General features: G+C 38.8%; 1 protein-coding gene across 1 annotated transcript in view; it reads right to left on the bottom strand.

Moving 5' to 3' along the window:
* LOC115470681 (histone deacetylase 9-like) overlaps positions 1–21,043 on the bottom strand; it is a 632,873-nt gene that overhangs the window by 588,370 nt on the left and 23,460 nt on the right. The window contains exon 3 of the mRNA XM_030204118.1: positions 5,218–5,351. Within this exon, the coding sequence (XP_030059978.1) occupies positions 5,218–5,351 (134 nt within the window). The remainder of the gene's footprint in view (positions 1–5,217; positions 5,352–21,043) is intronic.

Here is a 21,043-nt window from a genome sequence, read left to right as displayed (position 1 = left end):
AAGACAGGGCCAGTCTGGAATCCCAAAGCTATATGAGTGTACAGGTATCACAAGTTGTACAAGGAATGTACATATACTAGCACTCTGTTAAAAACAATTAGTGCACATACAAGCTACCTACGAACCAGCATACACAGAATCAATGTAACCACATTAAAATGTTCTAACAGGCATCAAACATTTTTTATTAAAATAGATGTATGAAACAAACAATAAAACAAGTGAGCAAACTGGGTAAAAAACAGTAAAAATCTGAAAACACCGAAATATTTTTCCTGTGCACATCTCTAACTGATACTGTATCTTATTTCGTGCAAGTTAAAGTACTTTTCGGCACCAGCTTGTCTTTTCTCGCATAAATTTGAAATGTGTGCAGGCAGAAAGTTTTGTTTCATTTTATTTTTCTTTTTTATTGTATTCTTTTGTTCTGTAATAGATTGTGCTAGTCCTGAATTGTGCATGCTATTTAATGCTTACTAACGGCTTGACTTGATTATTGCTGTTTGTTTTTAAGATCTTACATGGTTTAGCACCAGAATATCATGAAGATACAAGTTCTTTCTACTCTACTTCTAGGGTGTTGCATTCTGCTCAATAAGTTAAATTCCATCAGTATCAACTTGTTGGAACTCAGTTACTAGACAAAGATCCCTGATTGGGGCCCTGCCGAGTAGTATTTGTAATATTACCTGTTATTACACTTTTAGGAAAATTGTTAAAGGCTATCTTTTTGCACAATATCTGACAAGCATTTAGATTTAAGAATGAATGATTAGTAATAATTATTAGGAAAGTACATTGTTATAAGAGGGATCATCTCTGTGGGTCTCTTCTTGTGATCCGCCTTGAACCATATTGGTAAGGTGGAATTAAAATGCCCATATTAGATTAGATTTATTGAAAGATGCTACTGTGTTACTATGCACTAAACTACATTTTTTACTGCAGGCTTATTTTATGCAAAGAAACCTATTTACTAATAATGCACATTAACAATGTTAGCACACAGAAACACGGTAGTGCAATTTAATAAACAGCAGACTCTTTTAATGAGGCTAGTGGCCGGATATTTCAAGGTTGCTATTTTAGGGACTCTTACTAAAGAGCGGAAGGAGTAGCGTGGGCTTGGTGCACAGCAAATCCATGCACCGACACCACCTTTTTACCGCAGTTTGGTAAAAGGGCCTCTAAGTTAGGTATATTCAGTGCCGGAATAGGAAACACCATTACCTGCATAGCAGCAATATTCAGTCAGGTATACGGAAAACTGACCAAATAAATTTAGGACTAGGCATACATGAAATAGGGTTAGATTCAAAAAAAGAACACCAAAATGTAGGCACTGGGATGATGCATACTAAGGGCCATGTTTACTAAGCTGTGCTGTAGGCACGCTAGCATTTTTAGCATGCGCTAAAAATGCTAGCGCACCTTAGTAGACAGGGCCCTAAGGGACATTTTCTATAAAGATTATGCTCATAAATTTATGCTCCTAAATTAGGAGCATAATCTATTTTTGATCATAAAGTATACTCATAATTTAGGAGCATAAATTAAGGAACATAACCTTTATAGAATAAGGCCCTAAGTGTGAATTCTATAATGGCAGTTGTGGGTTTCCTATCATATTGAGGCCTTTTACTAAATGGTGGTAAGCACTAATGCATGCTTACCACGTGCTAAAAGGCACTACTGTGAAATGTGCTCAGTTGTCCCATAGTAGCTCTGGGATCAGTGTTCACCAATCGCACGATAAGAAATATATAATATGTTTTAGCACAGGGGCATGTTTGGGGGCAGAGAGTAAGCATGCTATGAGCTAATTAGCAAATCATTGTATGCTGCTGATTAGCATGGGTTTAGCATGAGAGCCCTTGCCACCTGGGAAATATATGGCAGTAAGTGCTCCCGTGCTAATGGCCATGCGCTAATTGGAAAATTAGCACATGGCCATTCATGGGAAAAACAATTGAGGCCATTTTACCACCATACAAAAAGTGGCCTCAGCACATGGGAAATCTATGTGCTATAAATAGTGCAGGCCACTTTTTAGCATAGTTTAGTAAAAGGGCCTCATTATCAATAATACTTTGACATCTTTCCCTATATCTCGCCCCCCCATCCCCTGCCTTTACCTGTGAGTCTGTCACTGGAATGCTTTTATGTTTCACATATATTCTGAAATTTGTCAAAATTTTGCTCATTTCTGAACTGAAGAAGAAGATATTGCTTTCGAAAGCTAGTCAAAAAATGTATTAAATTAGTTCAATAAAAAAGGTAAAGTGTCATTTTAATTTCTTATTTTGTTTCATTTTACTTCTATTTATTATACTTAAAAGTGAACTAACATAGCATTTGGACATAAGAGAGAAATCTAATGTTTTGAGAGTTATGTTTGACCGTTATTTTTTCCTCCTAGGATGCAGCTGACCCTAACTAATATCACCAAAATCTTCCTGAGAATCTCCAGTGGTATTTGGAGAAGATTTTCGAAGCAGGACATGGCATAATTATGGCCTTTGTCTAGTCCATCAAATTGATTTGTTTGGGCCAGACTGATCTGCAGTTGGATGAACAATTTTGCTCTCTCATATTATTTATTTATTGGGATTATTAACCATTTCTCATTCATAATAGATTTTCTAAATGTTAAAATCCATAGCTATCTCAGTACGTTTATGTAAAGTTGGATTCTTAGAACAAATTACTTATGCATTATTCTTCGTTATGTATCCTATTCTGTTTATTGTAAGCCACATTGAACTCAAACTTGTTTGGGATAATGTGGGATATAAATGCCACAAATAAATAAATAAATTTAATGCATGGACTATTTGATGTATTATAATACACTCGGGTGGATATATATATTTTAATGAGTATGATTGTTTCTTCAATTTCTGCTTGGCACTGCTGAAGTACTGCTCCCATGGGAGTAGGCCTTCAGACCTGAATCTTGATGACTGTCCCAGATGACTCAATTTTGAACCAGAAAAAAAGGGGCAGTGTTCAAGTCGAGGTCAGGGCTCCGGCCTAAAAGGACCTAACAACATGGAAAAATAAAGGAAAATTTAAGGGCCAAAAAAATTAAAATAAATTAAAAGTGTAACTAAAGAAAGGGTAACTTAAAGGGAAAGAATGATCTGAGAGAACTGAACACCTGCACAGGAATCAGAAGAGGAAAAAATATGAGCTTGAGAAGAACACAAAGACGCGTCCTCCCTGCTCCATGGAAAAACGAAGACTGAGGAGCCCGCACTCACATGTTGAGCAGGAAGTTCCTAGTGCATGCGCAGTAGGAGGCTGCTAGAAAGTTTTCTGTTAATAGCGCTAGTCAGCATCCGCACTGGACTCCATTGAATGACATCACCCAGCTCTTGAGAATATGAAGGCATGCTTGTCCTCGGAGACTGTCTAATTCATCTTTTGTAGTTAGCTATTTATTACAACTATTTAAATATAACAAAGGAAAACTGCATTGACAAAACATGAAATATATCTAGGAAATAAATATTCCCAATATGCATAATTTTGTAAGAAGTTGTTTCTCTGGGAAATCCTGTAAAAGCGGAGCATCACATGACAAAATGTTCAAAAAACACCAGCTACTGCATAGAAAAAAAGCAGCAGCATGGATGATAAAGTGGAAGACTTCTAAAACAAATACATGTGAAAGCAAAATGCTCAATTAATTTAAAGAGAAACAGTAACAAATATGATAACCCCCTTTAAAAAAATCGTAAAGATTTAAACAGAAGGAACATTAGCCCCCACCATCAGATTCACCCTCTATTTCAAGAAAAATTGCAATTGTTTGGCCTTATTATAGATATATCTGTTTTCCTGATGTTTAAGAACACAGAAGAAAGGATGTATGTTGAATATTGCAGTCATGCAAAGCTCCATATAAACCTACATATACCCTTTGCCCACAAAACAGTATCCATAGACCTGAAACCTAATTTTCAAACGTTTCCTTTTAAAATGTAAGGGCTATCAGGGTCCATGAATTACAAAGTGGATGAGAAATACGTGTGGTGTATGCAGCCTAATATTCAAAGCTACTTATCCAGGTAGTAGGTGATATTACCCTGTTGAGAAGCACTGATAGGGACCATACCTGTATTTTCAGTGGCAGTATCCAGACAATGCAAGCAAACGTCGCTAGGCTACCTCGCTGCTATGTGGATAGCATAGAAGCAATCCAGGGGCAGAGCCTAGGAGCTGCGAGTTATCCACAGACTGGTGATATTCAATGCCGGTAATTGGATAACAATCCAAATAATGTCAGACTTCAAAAAATGTCATAATTTATCCAGGTGAATATCTGGGTATTGGTATTAAACATCACCATTTTCTGGTTTACTCCAGGCACTGTCTTTTATACCTGGCTATAGTACTTGAAAATACTCAAATATTGGCTCTGAATATCTAGAGATAACTTGACCATGGTAGCCAGCGTTTAACAGAAATACTCACCTCTGTGGCTGAATATCAGGTCAACAGATTTCAAAACTAACTACACACAGTCATTCTGCCTCCTTGAGTCCCGTGGAAGTAGTGCATGCAAAACTGTGCATCTGATATGCATGTAATGTTATGGATGTACAATCTATACCTCGGTAATTTTACCTGAACTCAACAGAGACATTTCCAGGAGATTATGGAAGGGGGTTGTGTTATTATGCATACCTCTCAAAATTCAGGTGTATATTACTAAATTAACTCAGAAAAACGGTGCATTCCAATAAAGTAGGTTGACACAGTTAAATACACAGTTTTCCAGGAGTAATTTTCAAATTGGAAGTACATGCCTACTTTCACTTTAAAACTCCAGCAAAGTTTGCACAGGGAAAAGTATGTGCATACTTTTTAACCATGCATGCAGTCTTAAGATGATTATTTAAGATACCCTCAAGGTCAATCAGGTTGTTTCCTCAACATAAGAATGGACATACTAAGTCAGACCAATGGTCCATCAAGCCCAGTATCCTGCTCCCAACAGTGGCCAATCCAGGTTACAAGTACCTGGCAGAGTCTAAAGGAATTTCAAGTATGTGAGCCAAGAGGTCTAATTCTACTAAAAGGTTGGTAAATTGACTTGTGTGATTGTAATTGTCTCTTGCTTTCTATGGTACTGTGATACAGATAACATTGATTTTTCCTTTATAATCTGTGATGTAAAAACTCCCAAGGATGGCCATAGTTTTTGATTACCTCACATGTGTTTAGCAACCCAGTTTCTTGCAGCCTTGACCAGATGCTTTGTATCCTTCCAGCGTGCTCGGGATGATTGGAATAGTTGCTACAAATGCACTGATGTTTCAGCATTAGGGTGTCATACACAATACCTTCAGCACAAAGACAATATGATAAAAGGTTGTTAAGTCAAACTGAGATGCAAATGATTGAATGTTATAAGTTTATATATGCTGATAATGACTTTTATTTCAAAAATGATGTTAAGATATAGGGCCCTGTTTACTAAGCAGCGTTATAGGCGCGTTAGCATCTTTAACGTGCATTAACCATATACGCACCTACAATATCCCTATAGATGCCTACACAAATAGCAAGCGCGCTAATTGTAAGTGCATTAAAAACACTAACATGCCTTAGTAAACAGAGCCCATAGATAGTTGTGGTTACTAAGCTACAGTAAAATGCAATATTTTACCACAATAAAATTTGCTACCCAAGTCACCAACCTGCAGTACCTTATTTGGCAGCTTGACCTCTAGCGGTAGTACCTCTAGACTACCATTAACAGACTTTGGCTAACATTTTGAACTTGGGTGTCCCTGGGACAAGACCAACTGTGGATCACTTCTGCCCTTCCCTAGCCATCAAGGAGATCCCTGATATGTGCTGGGGTGTTGGGGACCCAGGAGTGGGGGTCTTTCAAAGAAGGAATGTTTAAGAAAGAGTATTGGGGTGAGGTATTTTTAGGTACAATATACTTAGATTGTGAGCCCATCTGGGACAGTGCAAGTGCCTGAATAGTTATATATGTAAACCGCCTAGATTTGTGCTTCAATAAAGGTGGTATATCAAAAATTAATAGACTAAGACTTAGAGTTAGACTTAGAAAAGCCTGGTACTTTGAAAAATAGCAGGCACTACTTTGAGCATTGTGATGCCAGGAAAGCATAATTTTTGCTATTTAGGGGAAAGCCAATAACTGTGCATCTATATATAGACATTTAGAGAGCTCCTATGTGCTGCCTATGCTATAAAGGAAAGTAAATGCATACTTTCCCTTATAGAATACAAATATTAGAGGTGCAATAGAAGCATATAATTTAGGCATGAGCATATACTCCAGCCATAGAGCAGGTGTAAGTGCTTATGCCTAAATGCTGTAGGTACATGCATAACTTATAGTATTCTATAAGTTATGCATATAAGCATCCCACCCATTCTCCACCTAGACTCCACTCCTTGTGATCTTGGGCATCACTTAACCCTCCATTGCCTCATGTACAAACTTACTAGGTGATATGTAGCCTGCGGCCGACAGTGTTTTTTAAGCCACAGATAGACACAACCAGCTCATGTCCAGGTACCAGCAGTGAACATCCAGGTCATCTGTGGACCTGGAAGTTATGAGAGTGTCAGCCAATATTCAGTGCCGATGCCTGCATACCTAACTGGACAAAGATAGAACTGATTTTTTTGTGCAGTTATGCTAGGTTAGATACGCAAGTACCTGTACTAAATATGCCCAGTGCCCGTATATCTGCTGTCTTAACCATGTCTCAGCCCCTAGACTGCCCTGGCACTAATTGGACAGTGCCACAGCGGTCAGAACCAATATTCAGTGGCACTGCCCAGTTTAGTGCCTCTGAATACCCCTTAGATTACAAGTCCTCCAGGGACAGGAAAATAACTACAGTTTCTGAAAAAGGCACGAGTCAAATCTAAAATCTGCTTGTTGAGAAGTGTTGTTCTCCCCTTTGTGTCATTTATTTCCATTAAAGTCAAAGGAGCAAGTAATGTGCTTCTAAAACAATGAGCTTTTCCATCCACTTTCAATGAAACTTGCTTAAGACTTACTGGCAGGCATCTATAATTGAGGCAACGGCACTACAAGTCATTATAAGTGGCACAAACCTAAAAGTAGCAAAAGTGGCAAAAGGCTCTACAGTGCCATAAAGACTCCAAGGGCCAGATTCAGTTAATGGCACCCAAAGTTAGGTACCATTATGATTTGCACTAAGATAGTATTCTGTAAAGGGTGCTCCATGCATAGCACCCTTTACCGAATAGCAGTTTGGGGGTCAATATTCAGCTGGTGGCACTCAGCATTTTGCTGGCTGCCACTGGCATAAACTCAGATGTTCAATATCGGGATATGTCCAGGCTTTAGTACTGAATACCCAGTTTTGCAAAGCCAGCTAACATATAGCTGATTAAGAAAGATATTCAGCATTTCACCAATTATGGCAGTGGTTCCCAAACCTGGTCCTGGAGGCACCCCAGCTAGTCAGGTTTTCAGGATATCCACAGTTAATATTCATGAGAGAGATTTTATTGCAGTGCCTTCACCTCATACAAATCTCTTCCATGAATATTCATTGTGGATATCCTGAAAACCTGACTGGTTGGGGTACCTCCAGGACCAGGTTTGGGAACGACTAGGCTATGGGTTACTGCATAAAGGTAGGACAGCCTTTTAAGCAGTCCCATTTATGTGGTTAACCTGGCCGGGTAAGTGCTGAATGTCAGCACTTAACCAGCCAAGTGGTGATTCTGACCCCAAAATGCCCTTTTGGAATAAGCTCTAAGCAGATATTTTTAGCTGCACTATCTGGTTAAGTGCCACTAAAAATGACTGGTTAACCTTAAAAAGATGATTTAACCAGCCAGGAACGATTTCTGGCCGGTTAAATCGCTTTGAATATCAATCCATTGATGTGCTTCCCATGTCTAATTTTGGGTGTGAGAACTTACACCTGTCAAACATAGTAACATAGTAGATGATGGCAGAAAAAGACCTGCATGGTCCATCCAGTCTGCCCAAGACAAACTCATATGTGTATACCTTACCTTGAATTGAATTTGTACCTAGTGTAAATGCTCATGCTCACACCCTAATGAAGACAGTTGGGTTCCCTGTAGATGACAGAGGAATGCACCCATAGTCATAGGTGATGTCATCCGATGGAGCCATGGATGTCGGAGTAGTTTTTCAGCTTAGAGATGTTTGAGTTTGTCATCTCTGTACATATGCAGGAGTTCTCATGCTGCCTTGGTCTCCCTCCTCTCCCTCAGTCTATCACAAAGCTAAAAGAGGAGAGACACATAGTGTTGAGGGGATGGTGGGCAGGGAGAGTGTCGCTGTTTTTCCTTGTCATCTACAGAGAATCCCCGTTAGAGGTAAGCAACGTCACTTTCTCTGTAGACTTACCAGGGAAATGCAGGCACATTCAAAGTTGAGTCCCAAGCTAAGGGCCACACACTATCATTTGACAACTGTTGGCCCGTAGAGTTAGAATGGGTGAAGTTATAAATGGTAATACTCTTTCTGCTTGTTCATCTTCTTTTTTTATATACAAAAAGGTTTCAAGGAATTGCTTGTCCAAAGGCTGCATCTTATGCTGGGGAGAATGATCCAGGTAGTAATGTTTAGTGATGGCATGAACAGAGGTCTATGCGACTGCTTTGCAAATATCCATAATGGATGCTGATCTAAAATTTGCTACAGAAGTAGCTTTCGCACAAAATTGGTAAGTACCTACTCACCCTGATAATTTAAGGTTCGCAATCTGAAACCCAGTTGGATAGCGTCCTATTCAACACTGATGAGCCTGGATTGTTTGAGTAATAAGAAACAAACAGCTGCAAAGTCTTGCATAAGTCTTTAGTGTAATGTAGGTAATAACGTAACACTCTTCTGCAGTCCAGAGAGTGTAATGAAGTTTCTGCTGGAGATGAATGAGGTGGAGGAAAGAAATATGGTAATACTATGGTTTGATTCAAGTGAAATGGTGATTAAACTATGGGTAAGAACTTCGAGTGAGTGCAAAGAAGCACCCTATTGTGAAAGAATTGTGTGTATGAAGGGTAATGCACCAAGACCTCTTCTTGCTGAGGTAATTCCTATGAGAAAAATAGCTTTCCAGGTCCAGGTAAGATGTTGTCCTGTAGTTGACTCTAAGGGCTTGAATAGTTCCTTCATAAGACTGGTGACTATCCTAGTAAGATCCCATTGTCTGTTCTTACTAATACTGTTTTTGCTTGAATTCATAGAAAATGCTTTCAGAGCATTGAAAATGATTCTGATTTCTAGGATATCGATGTGTAGATTTCCTTTGTAGTGGACTCCACGGACATTGAGTTTTCCAGTGCAGAAGGTGTGCCTCCCCCCACCCCATCCACTGTGGATGCATCTGTTGTTAGAGTCAACTGTGGTAGGTGGGGCTAGAAAGACAGTCAGATTCCATGTGTTTAGCCACCATTGCAAGGACAGATGGACAGGTTTGGAAATATGTAGCTTTTTGTACAACAATGGTTGCTGTTGATTCCAATGAAACTTTAAATGCCAATGTAATTCTCTTATGTGCAGTCATGCTAGTGGAACAATGTGGTCAGCCACTGCCATGTGACCTAGCACTTGAAGAATGTCGAGGTCTGTGGCAGATGATTTCCTGAGAAGTGACACAGTGAGATTTTGAAAGGTGCACAATCTATCCCCTGGCAGGAAAGCTTTTGCCAAGGTAGTGTCCAGATGTGCTCCGATAAATTGCAGAGTTTGTGTAGGAATTAAGGTTGACATTTGTGTGTTGAAAATGAAGCCCAAGTTTTGAAACATACCCCTGGTGGCATTTAAGATGTTCAGAACCCCAATTTAAGTAGGCGCTGAGATTAGCCAGTCATCAAGATAATGGTAAACATAATGGGGCCGATATTCATACCATGGGAGGAAGCCCTGCTGCCTCCCATGCTTGGCGCTGATCCCAGATATTGAAAGCCAGGCCATTTCTGGTGACCAGAATTGAATATCTGGTTTATTTTTGGCTGCTTTCAACTTAACCAGCCAAGTCAATATTCAGCACCGTCTGGTTAAGCTGAAACCAGCCAAAGATAGGCCTGCTATTTCAGCAGCCTAATTTGGCTACCAAACTTATCTGCTGTTGCACTGAATATTAACAGATAACTAGTTATATTGCGTGATATAACCGGTTATTCGCTAATCGTTAACCGGCAATATTCAGCGGGAGATAGCCAGCTATCTCCTGCTGAATATTGCCAGATAGCCAGTTAAGTACCATTTAACCAGCCAGGTGCCAATCCCGGCTGGTTGAATGGTTTTAAATATTGGGAGGAAAGTCCTTTTCTCTGTAGCGTTACTACTATATATGTCTGACTGTCTACATAGCACTGTGCATGCCTCCTAGGGATATAAAAATGATAAAATAGTGCTAAGGTGACAATCTGCTCCAGCACTTTGTGGACAATTATTCCCCTTTGCCATCCCTCTCCCCCTCCCCCCACTTGGGCTATCACTATTTAGTGCAAAATGTTTTATCCTGATTTTTACTAAAGTCTTATTTTGCTGATGGAGTCCCTTGCCCTCTGTTACCCTTTACTAATCTCTGGGTTTTTTTTCCATGCACCCTACAGTGCAAAAAGGCTCAATCATACACAAAACCTTCCGGATTTTTACAAAAGCCTCACTTTGATGATGGAGCACCTATGCTCTGTTATCCTTTGCCAAATTGTGTGTAGGGTATTTCTTCCTTATACCTTCTCTATCCTCAGCATTATGCCCACTGTAACAACATATCCAGACAAAGCCTTTCAGACTTTTACCAAACCTTTTACTTTAGACTGATGGCTGCTTCTCTCTCTCTCTCTCTCTCTCTCTCTCTCTCTCTCTCTCTCTCTCTCTCTCTCTCTCTCTCTCTCTCTCTCTCTCTCTCTCTCTCTCTCTCTCCTCCCTAGCTAAGACTGGGGGGGGGGGGGGGGGGGCAGCAAATCAGAGCCCAGAACAACAAGTTTCAAAAGTATACTGCTACAGTACTGTAGATCACTTCCTCACTCAGTGAAACTAAAGACGGAGCATTCACTTTTCTATAACAGCTTTAACATAACACATGTACCACCTGCCGGCCACCAGAAGAAATACACCAGGAAATAAGGCAGTTTTACAGACTTTAATAAAAAAACATTGTTCTGTCACAGGTCCAATCACCTACAAGCCACATCTGACATCACTTGGAAAGCCTATAGAGGGGGAGAAGCAAAGGCATGGATAATACTTTTTTTTTTTACTACTTTCCAAATTTGTACTTTGTTACTAAGTACAAAAGTACAGCTTAAATGTAACTTGTTACAAGCAAACAGTATTGCAAAAAAAATGTAACTTATTACAAATAAAAGTACTGTAACAAAGTGCAAGTACTTTGTTACTACATATCTCTGCACCCTGTGATGTCAGTATTATTACATTGTTCTGATGCACAGGTTCCTACAGGGAGTAGTGCAGCCAATCAAGTTGCAGCTTATATAGTTTGGAAATACAGCTAGGAATCTTACTTTTAGAACCTTTTAAAAATTACATTTGGAAACTTCATTTTTGTATTAACATTCACTAATTCAGGTTAGAAGCCATTGAACTTTGCTTTTATCTAAATATTATAACGTTTTCAACATTTAGGAACGTTAGCAACCACATAGCATATATTAGTGACCTTCCACAACATCTATTATGGTTTTGAAAATATCTCAAACTCAAAAAAATTATATTTTTAGATTTTAATGTAAGAAGCCATTCTCCATGCTGTTCTCCTTTAATTTAATGTTCATGTGTGAAAAATTGCACCATTTTCAGCCCCAAAGAGCCCCCCCCCCCTTGCATCCCAGCAGCCACCAGGGCACCAAACATGGACTCTTCTGTGCATGCACAATCACATTGCAATGTGATTCATGTCAAAATATAGACCACCACACTAAGACCCTTCATGGATCCTAACCAGATTGACCAGCATAAAAAGCTTTAATTGTCTGAGGCTTAAATTTAGCTTGGAACCTTTTCCAAAGTTTGCTGGGCTTCTTCCTTGGCTGTCGCTCATGCACAAATGATGTGTCTGCTGACATCATCACACCACCGCATCACCATGCAGGCGCGCCAGTGACATTGGTGGTGTGGCAAGGCAGCAAATACCTCCAGAGCCTTTCCTACTCTCTGGGCTCCTCTCCACATTTTCATGGCCCTGAAATGCCACAATCAAGCAGAACACATGACTTCCATTAGCAAAAGTCATTAATGCAGAACACACATTTAAAAGACTCTCAAGGTCTGCTCCAAACCCCAGGACCCAGGAGTGCCCAAGTACTTTTAAAAAAAATTAAAATTATCTTGCTGGTTACATTCGGGCTGGTTCTTCCACCCAATCATCAATGGATTCACTCATCTTGTCCAACTCTTCTGGATATATCTTTTCATAAGGCAGCAAAGTTTCCTTACTGAACAATTCCCCCATTCTCTATCTCTATGAATAACACTCTCATCCTCCATGTCTCATCAGCTCATAACATTGGAGTTATCTTTGACTCATCTTTCTCTTTCTTTGCACATATTCAATAGACTGCTAAAACCTGTGTTTCTTTCTTTATAACATCACCAAAATGTGTACCTTCTTTTATGAGCACACTACCAAAGCTCGTATTCACTCTCTTATCATCTTAGACTTCTACAACTTGCTTCTCACAGATCTCCCACTAAGCCATCTCTCTCCCCTTTAATCTGTTCAAACTTCTGCTGCACAACTTATATATCTCATTGTTTTGACTGGATAAAAGCAACTTTCTGTCTCCCTGCACTCTACAAGCAAGCAATCTCTCTCTTTCCTATGATTGAGCTAGATCTACAACAACAAAAGAAAAAGCCTCTAGTGAATCTGCATCTGCATAATTTGGATCATCAAACAACACCAGGGTTCAGGAATTGCATAATGATGAAACCATAACTGCAAATCCGTGAGTTGAAGTTCATATGTTTAACATATATTATCTCTAAATTTCTGATATCTGCTGAAGCCTCCCCTCAATTAAACTACCAATAATCTCACAGATGTGAAATAGTTTTAAAGATCTATGTATCTAGTGAACAAAAGTGCCTACTAGATATCAGATAATGGACTTTAAAACTATTTTACCTTGTTTCAAGATATAAAAGTACAAAATATAAATAAAATAAGCAGTTCTACCAAATGACTGAACATCTATCAGAGAATCTCAACTTTTCTTATTTCAAAGTGACTCAGATCCTTATTGAGCACTGTCTGTGAAATTAACACTCCCCTGTTAATTGCAGCGAAAGACAAACTGGCTTTTGTTACACTGAATAGATAGAAACCTCTGTAATCTCACCTACTTTAATACAAGCATCTGCTCTGGGCAAATAAATCAAAGATCTTCATACACCCTAGTAATGTAGGGAAGAAGGTGCAACAGCCTCAAGAAATAACAAATAAATGTCACAGACTACCAACAGGACTGCGAAACACATGGCAACCACACCGCAGCAGACAGAATATGGACCACATTCAAACCACCCCAACTAGACACAGTAAAGACACTATTGACAAAATACACGCATGCATACTGCCTACTTCACAAATGCCCCAACTACATGATGAAAAACCCACCAGACTGGTTCATCGAGTACCTCACCAAACACATCACATACATGTTTGAAAGAGGTCAATTTCCAAAAGACAAAGGCGACATAGTACTCACACCTATCCCCAAAAATACTACCAGCAAAATCAACGATATCACAAATTACAGACCAGTCGCCTCAATACCACTACTGACCAAAACAATGGAAGGTCTAGTAACACAGCAACTAACAGAATACTTGACAAAATTCTCAATTCTTCATAAATTCCAATTAGGTTTCAGACCAGAACACAGCACTGAAATGGTCATAACCACCCTGATAACAAAATTTAGAAACATAATATGCCAAGGACAAAATGTACTACTACTACAATATGACATTTATTTATTTATTTATTTATTTATTTATTTATTTATTTATTTATTTTATTGCATTTGTATCCCACATTTTCCCACCTATTTGCGGGCTCAGTGTGGCTTACAGTACATTGTAATGATGGAAGTACAATTTGTTACAACACAATTATGGTTACATTTGGAGGAGTTAAGTTAGAACAAGGTCCAGGTATCGTTAAGGGGAGTAAAACAATGGAGAAAGACGATTGAACACTAGAAGAACAATGGATACTGGTAGGGCAACAGAACATTAGCAGGAGAACTTTCGGGCTTAATGTTTTTTACCTGTAAAATTTAGGTTTAAGTTTGTTGAAGTTTCGGGGGATAGTAGTACTGAGGAGGATGTATTGCTGCATTGTTTACAGTGTGTGTGGACTTCATGTGTTTTGATCTTTTTGATAGACTTTTTCAAAGAGATAAGTCTTTAATAGTTTACGGAAGTCGGTTAATTCATAGTTCGTTTTCAGATTTCGTGGTAATTTATTCCAGAATTGCGTGCTCATATAAGAGAAGGTTGATGCGTGCAGCATTTTGTATTTTATGCCTTTGCAATTAGGGAAGTGGAGGTTGAGGAAAGTTCGGGATGATCTTTTAGCGTTTCTGGGTGGTAGGTCTATTAAGTCAGACATGTAGGCTGGGGCTTCACCATGGATGATTTTGTGGACTAGTGTGCATACTTTAAAAGTAATGTGTTCCTTGAGTGGCAGCCAGTGTAACTTCTCTTGTAGGGGTTTCACACTTTCGTATTTTGGTTTCCCGAAGTCAAGTGCATGCGACCTAGTAGACCACACCACACTAATGACACTGCTCAACAACATAGGAATCAGCAGTGCAGTGGCAGCATGGTTCAATGGCTTCCTAAAGACCAGATCCTAAATTGTAAAGATGTCCAACCAAACATCAACCTCATGGATCTCTGAGTGTGCGGTACCACAGGGCTCACCAATATCACCAATACTGTTCAATGAAATGATGGTGCTGCTTGGGAAAAACTGGAACTAATGGGTTTCAACCCATTTATATATGCAGATGACATCACCATCTTTATACCTTTCAAAAACAATATCACAAACATACAGGACAAAATTGAAAAAAGGCTTAGATCTCATGGAAGAATGTGCAACAATTTTCAAACTCAAACTGAACAAAGACAAAACCAAATTCCTAGTATAATCCAGCCCACACAACCCCACACCCTACCAAAAAGTCACAATCAACCAACAAACATACCACTTCAAAAGCAACTTAAAATACTAGCAATCATTGTCAATAAATACCTAACACTGGACAATCAAATATCAGCAGTAACATTGAAATGCTTCAAAACACTATGAAAATTGAGAAGAATAAGAGTCTATTTCCCTAGACATTCTTTCTGAATACTGGTCCAATCAACGAAACTATCACAACTAGACTACTGCAATGTAGCATACGTAGAGTGCAAGGAAAAACACTAAAATCACTGCAAACAGTGCAAAACACAGCAGCAAGACTGATTTTCAAGAAATCAAAATATGAAAGAGAAACTCCACTGCTTAAAACACTACATTGGATAACAGTCAAGGCAAGAATATTTTTTCAAAGTGAGCACCCTAACTTTGAAGATACTATTCAAAATGGCACCTTAATATATGCTTAACATGATTGAACTATCATTAAGAAATCCTAGCCCAGAAAACAGAAACTACCTACTGTTACATCTATCCAACTGCAAAAACACCATCTACGAAACTATCTACACATCAGGATTTAGCTACCAGGGTTCCAAATGGTGGAACTCATTATCAAAAACCATAAGAAGCATCACAAACCTCATCCAATTCAAAAAAGAAATGAAAATCTACCTCTTCAAAAAATTCTACAGCTAATCACAAAGATATCCTCGCCTTCCTTTCAAATCTACCTCTTCAAAAACTATATGAATAAATATCACCAAAACTCTACAATTGAACACAAAAGCTACTAATACCCTTTCCACTTCAAATCTATCTCTTCAAAAACTCTATAAATAACCACATGAACTATAGATGCCCTCTCAAAACTGCACAACATTACTGTAATGCCACCAAAATGTAAATTGTAAGCCACTTTGAACCAAAACTTGTTTTTGGATAATAGTGGGATACAAGAATGCATAAATAAATAAATATTCCACTAGTGTCACTATGCTAATATTAGCCCTCTCCACATGAGTTGACTACATATCCATTTCCATATACAGTTCAAACTCCTCTTATTGACTTACAAGTGCATTCACTCTGCAGTCCTCAGTACCTCTCCACCCTTCTCTCCCTACTTTTCCTCAGGAACTCTCTTATCTGTACCTTCTCCTCCACTGCTAACTTCAAACTGTGTTCCATTTATCTTGCTGCACCATACGCCTGGAATAGACTTCCTGAATCAATATGTCAAGCTCCAGCTCTGGCCATCTTCAAATCTAGGCTAAAAAACCTAGATTCCTAAAAAACATCTTTCTGAGTTTGTAACTCCTAACTCCTATTCACTTATTCCCATGTCTGTTTTATAATTCCCACTTTATGTAATTCTCTTATCCCTTATTTGTCCTGTTTGTCTGTCTTGATGAGATTAGCTCTCTCGAGCAAGGGCTGTCTCTTACATGTTCAGTGTACAGCATTGTGTATAGCTAGTGGCACTATAGAAATGAGGTAGTCAGACCAATGTTTCCTTTTGTGTTCATCTAAACTTTTAATAACTGATGCATCATATGATTATACCTCTCAAATCTGCTATTATCTTCTGGGAAATATATGCAAAGTTCTTTTAACTTAGCTGTCTCAAGAAGTTTTTCCTTGGTCCGTGTGTATGCATTTGGGACACCCATACATAGTGATCCATTTTTTTTATCAAAGCTTTTACAGTGGTCTTGGCAGTTTGTTTTTTAGTGAATAAATATCTGATGACCAAAACATTTTCATAGCCTTTGCTGTTTTTTTTTAAGCACAGTGTAATCTAATTCTACCACTTCTAATGGCTCAAATATATTAAAACACTGCATTACTGCTTTCTTTTTTGGGCATGCTTCTTTACTATAAGTGCATGATTTACATCTTTTAATCTATCTTTCAACATATTGCAACAAATCCATCCAGTAGTATTTTCTGTGAATTTTCTTAGCTGTTATTTAATAGTGTCCACTTTGGTCATGGTGTATTTTTAATATTTCAGTTCTACATATTTCAGGCACTACCAAATGATAGATCAGCAGTCCATCTCTTGGATCCTCCAACTTACAGTATAGGATATTATTTTTAAGCACCAATCTTTTTAGTTGACTCTACAAGTTGTGTATCTCTCTGGATTGTTGTCTAATATCTAACTCTTGATTAAATTTAATAGCTTCAATCACTTCTCTCATTGATTCATCATTTCTTTGCTCATTCACCGAGTCATCTTTGGACTGTATATTACAAATTCTGTAAACATATGCACCCAGCTTTTCTGTTTTTTCATGTTCTTGATTTTGTTCTCAGTTTCTGTTTTTCCCAATTTGATTTTTTTTTACTATTTAGGATTAGAAAATCTTTATCTGCATCAATTTCATCATCTTCTTCATCATGATCTGGCAACCTTGACAAAATAGATGCACGATGGTCAGTATTCCCAGGTTTATAAATCACATCAAAATCCAATTCAGCTAGTTGGGTGAGCCAACTTTGATCTACAGATTGAACTTTTGTGGTTTTCAATAACTTCTTGTATTGGAGATACTCCCCAAATGTTTTCTGTTGCCACCCATTTTAGTGCAAGCAGCTCTAATTTAAATGCATTGTGGTTTTTATCATTGTTTTCAGATTTTCTCAGTCCTCTGCTGGCAAATGCGATAATTTTTTAGAGACCCATTTTGGATCTGGCTTAAAATTGCACCAAGCCCTACTGCAGGCATCTGTTCTTAATATAAAATGGAACTTCAAAATCAGGAAATGATAATATTAGTGCCTGAACCATTTCTGTTTTAATTCCTCAAATGATTTTTGACACAACTCATTCCATTCAAATGGTGTTTCCTTTTCTTAATTTTATAGGTTTTCTAATAAATGTGTACAAAGGTGCAGAGATATGTGCAAAATTAACAATGAAACATCTATAAAAACTTGTGAAACCTAAGAAGCATTGCACGTCTTTCCTAGTTGTTGGTGTTTTCCATTCTTCTAACACTGTTTTTTTTTTCTTGATCCATTGAAATATCTCTCTCAGAAACAGTGTAGCCCAATATAGAATTAGCACTCAGTGTGCTGCATCTAGTTTCCTACCTTAAGATGCCTAGTTATAGAATTGCCCCCTGTTTTCATAGTGGGGGGTAATTTTATAAAGAACTTTTTACATAAATTGTTAGGCAATTCTTTACCCTATCAGGCAGCACTAATCTGGACCGCTCTTCCTTTATCTATTAGGGGAACTACAGATTGTCTTTGCTTTAAAAACTATTGAAAACCTTTCTGTTTAGAAAATATATATTAGGTCTGTAATGATCTTAGGATATCTGATGTTATTTATTTTGATGTAATTCCTAGGTACTGACTAGTTGCTCTTATCGTTAGCCACTTTGAATTCAAATGGTAACTGTGGGTTATAAGAACTTTTTAATGTTATATAATAAACCCTGTTTTACATTCATGAAAATCTTCTTCTAAAATTACCCCATGGGTTACATGCATAAAAATACACACACTGCTCAAAGTTGGGTATGCAAATTTGGGTGTGGGTTGCAGATCTGCATGTAAACTAATTAGATGATAATGTAAGCCCCCTGATGGCAGAGCAAAGTTTTACACTGATGTTACAAAATTTGTCACAGTGGTTCCCCAAATAAACTCCATGTCAAACAGGGAATTTAACAATAAACATATATCTTATTTAAAAACATTTAAGGAAACTAACAGCAATTTTTGTCCGTCTCTCTGTTTACAGATCTATGAGAACATACCAATAACATATCATTCAAGGACATTTTATAATCATTTCAACATTTCAAACAACAATATTAGGTAAGTATTCTTGTATTTTTTTCCTCTAGCAGTATAATAAAAAAAAGTTATAAAATGAACCCTTTTCTTTCTGAGGGTGAATCTCTGTGAACCAATTTTGTCTTACAGGTTTCTCAGATTCCACGTGAGGATCCGGAACCAGGTAAGTTTTACTTTTCTTCTCTACCTTTCTATTCTTGATCATCTATATGTCGCTAATGTCTCTGTTCAAACGTCTCTTAACTTTGGTCCATGAAATCTTCTCTTTCTTGTGTTGGCCGGCATCGGACCCAGGTCTTGCAGGTCTTCACCCTACTATCATTTCTTTAAAAACTCAATAACAAAAACTCTCTCCTTGAGTGGTGTTCCCCCCTAAATATGCTCTCCCTCAATATATTTTTTCTTTTGTGTAAACTAATTACTATTTAAAACAAACAAATAAGCATGATTCCCTTCTCTTTCCAACCCAAACCTTTGTCCCAGCACAGTTTCCACTCACTTATTTCACACTTCAAGTGTTACTCTTATAATCACTTTAAAATTCTCATGGTCATAAGTCAACATACTTTACGTTTAGCAAACACACAGAAGGGCTCATTTTCAAATACGCCTCAGAGTCACTTAAATGTCCACTAAGACTAACTCCAGAAGTTATCCACACTCTTACTTCAAAAACAAGTAAATAAATAAATAAACAGTTTTCCCTCACAAAACATTACACACACACTCACCCAGCTCTGAGTCATTTAACACCTTGATGACTTTGTCCACACAGCATATGTGGAGGGGCAAAACGTCCCAATCCAGGGGTGCGGAAACCCATATTTTCGAAACAAGATGGACGTCCTTAAGTTTGGTCATCCTTAGAGATGGACGTCCCTAGACATGGACGTGTCTGATTTTCAGCGATTTTCGAAACCAAGGACGTCCATCTCAGAAATGAACAAATGCAAGCCATTTGGTTGTGGGAGGAGCCAGCATTTGTAGTGCACTGGTCCCCCTGACATGCCAGGACACCAACCAGGCACCCTAGGGGGCACTTCAGTGGACTTCATAAAATGCTACCAGGTACATAGCTCCCTTATCTTGTGTGCTGAGCCCCCCCAAAACCCACTACCCCCAACTTTACACCACTACCATAGCCCTTACGGGTGAAAGGGGCACCTAGATGTGGGTACAGTGGGTTTGTGGTGGGTTTTGGAGGGCTTGCTGTTTCCTCCACAAACGTAACAGGTGGTGGGGGGGATGGGGCTGGGTCTGCCTGTCTGAAGTGCACTCACCCACTAAAACTGCTCCAGGGACCTGCATACTGCTGTCATGGACATGAGTATGACATCTGAAGCTGGCATAAAGGCTGGCACAAAATATTTTTACAGATGCTTTTTGAGGATGGGAGGGGGTTGGTGACCACTGGGGGAGTAACGGGAGGTCATCCCCAATTCTCCCCGGTGGTCATCTGGTCATTTCAGGCAACTTTTTGTGCCTTAGTCGTAATAAAAACAGGCCCAGGTGAAAACGTCCAAGTATTCGTCAGGGACATCCTTTTTTTTTTCAATTATGGGTCAAGGACATCCAAGTGTTAGGCACGCCCAAGTCCCGCCTTCGCTACGCCTCCAGCACGCCCCCTTGAACTTTGGCTGTCCCTGCGAAGGAGTGCAGTTGGGAGACGTGCAAAATCGTCTTTCGATTATACTGATTTGGACGTTTCTGTGAGAAGGACGTCCATCTTCTGATTTATGTCGAAAGATGGGCATCCTTCACTTTCAAAAATGAGTCCAAGAGCCATAGAGAGGAGGAGTGGCCTAGTGGCTAGGGTGGTGGACTTTGGTCTTGGGGAACTGAGGAACTGAGTTCAATCCCCACTTCAGGCACAGGCAGCTCCTTGTGACTCTAGGCAAGTCACTTAACCCTCCATTGCCCCATGTAAGCCACATTGAGCCTGCCATGAGTGGGAAAGCACAGGGTACAAATGTAATAAAAATAAATCCTAGCCATTTCCTTACTCACATTTATAATTTTTATCAGTCTTTCTT

Source organism: Microcaecilia unicolor, chromosome 1, assembly GCF_901765095.1.
Source record: "Microcaecilia unicolor chromosome 1, aMicUni1.1, whole genome shotgun sequence".
In the NCBI taxonomy this organism is placed as follows: Eukaryota; Metazoa; Chordata; class Amphibia; order Gymnophiona; family Siphonopidae; genus Microcaecilia; species Microcaecilia unicolor.
The sequence above is the reverse complement of the archived record's forward strand: the minus strand, read 5'-3'. Positions and strand labels throughout refer to the sequence as shown.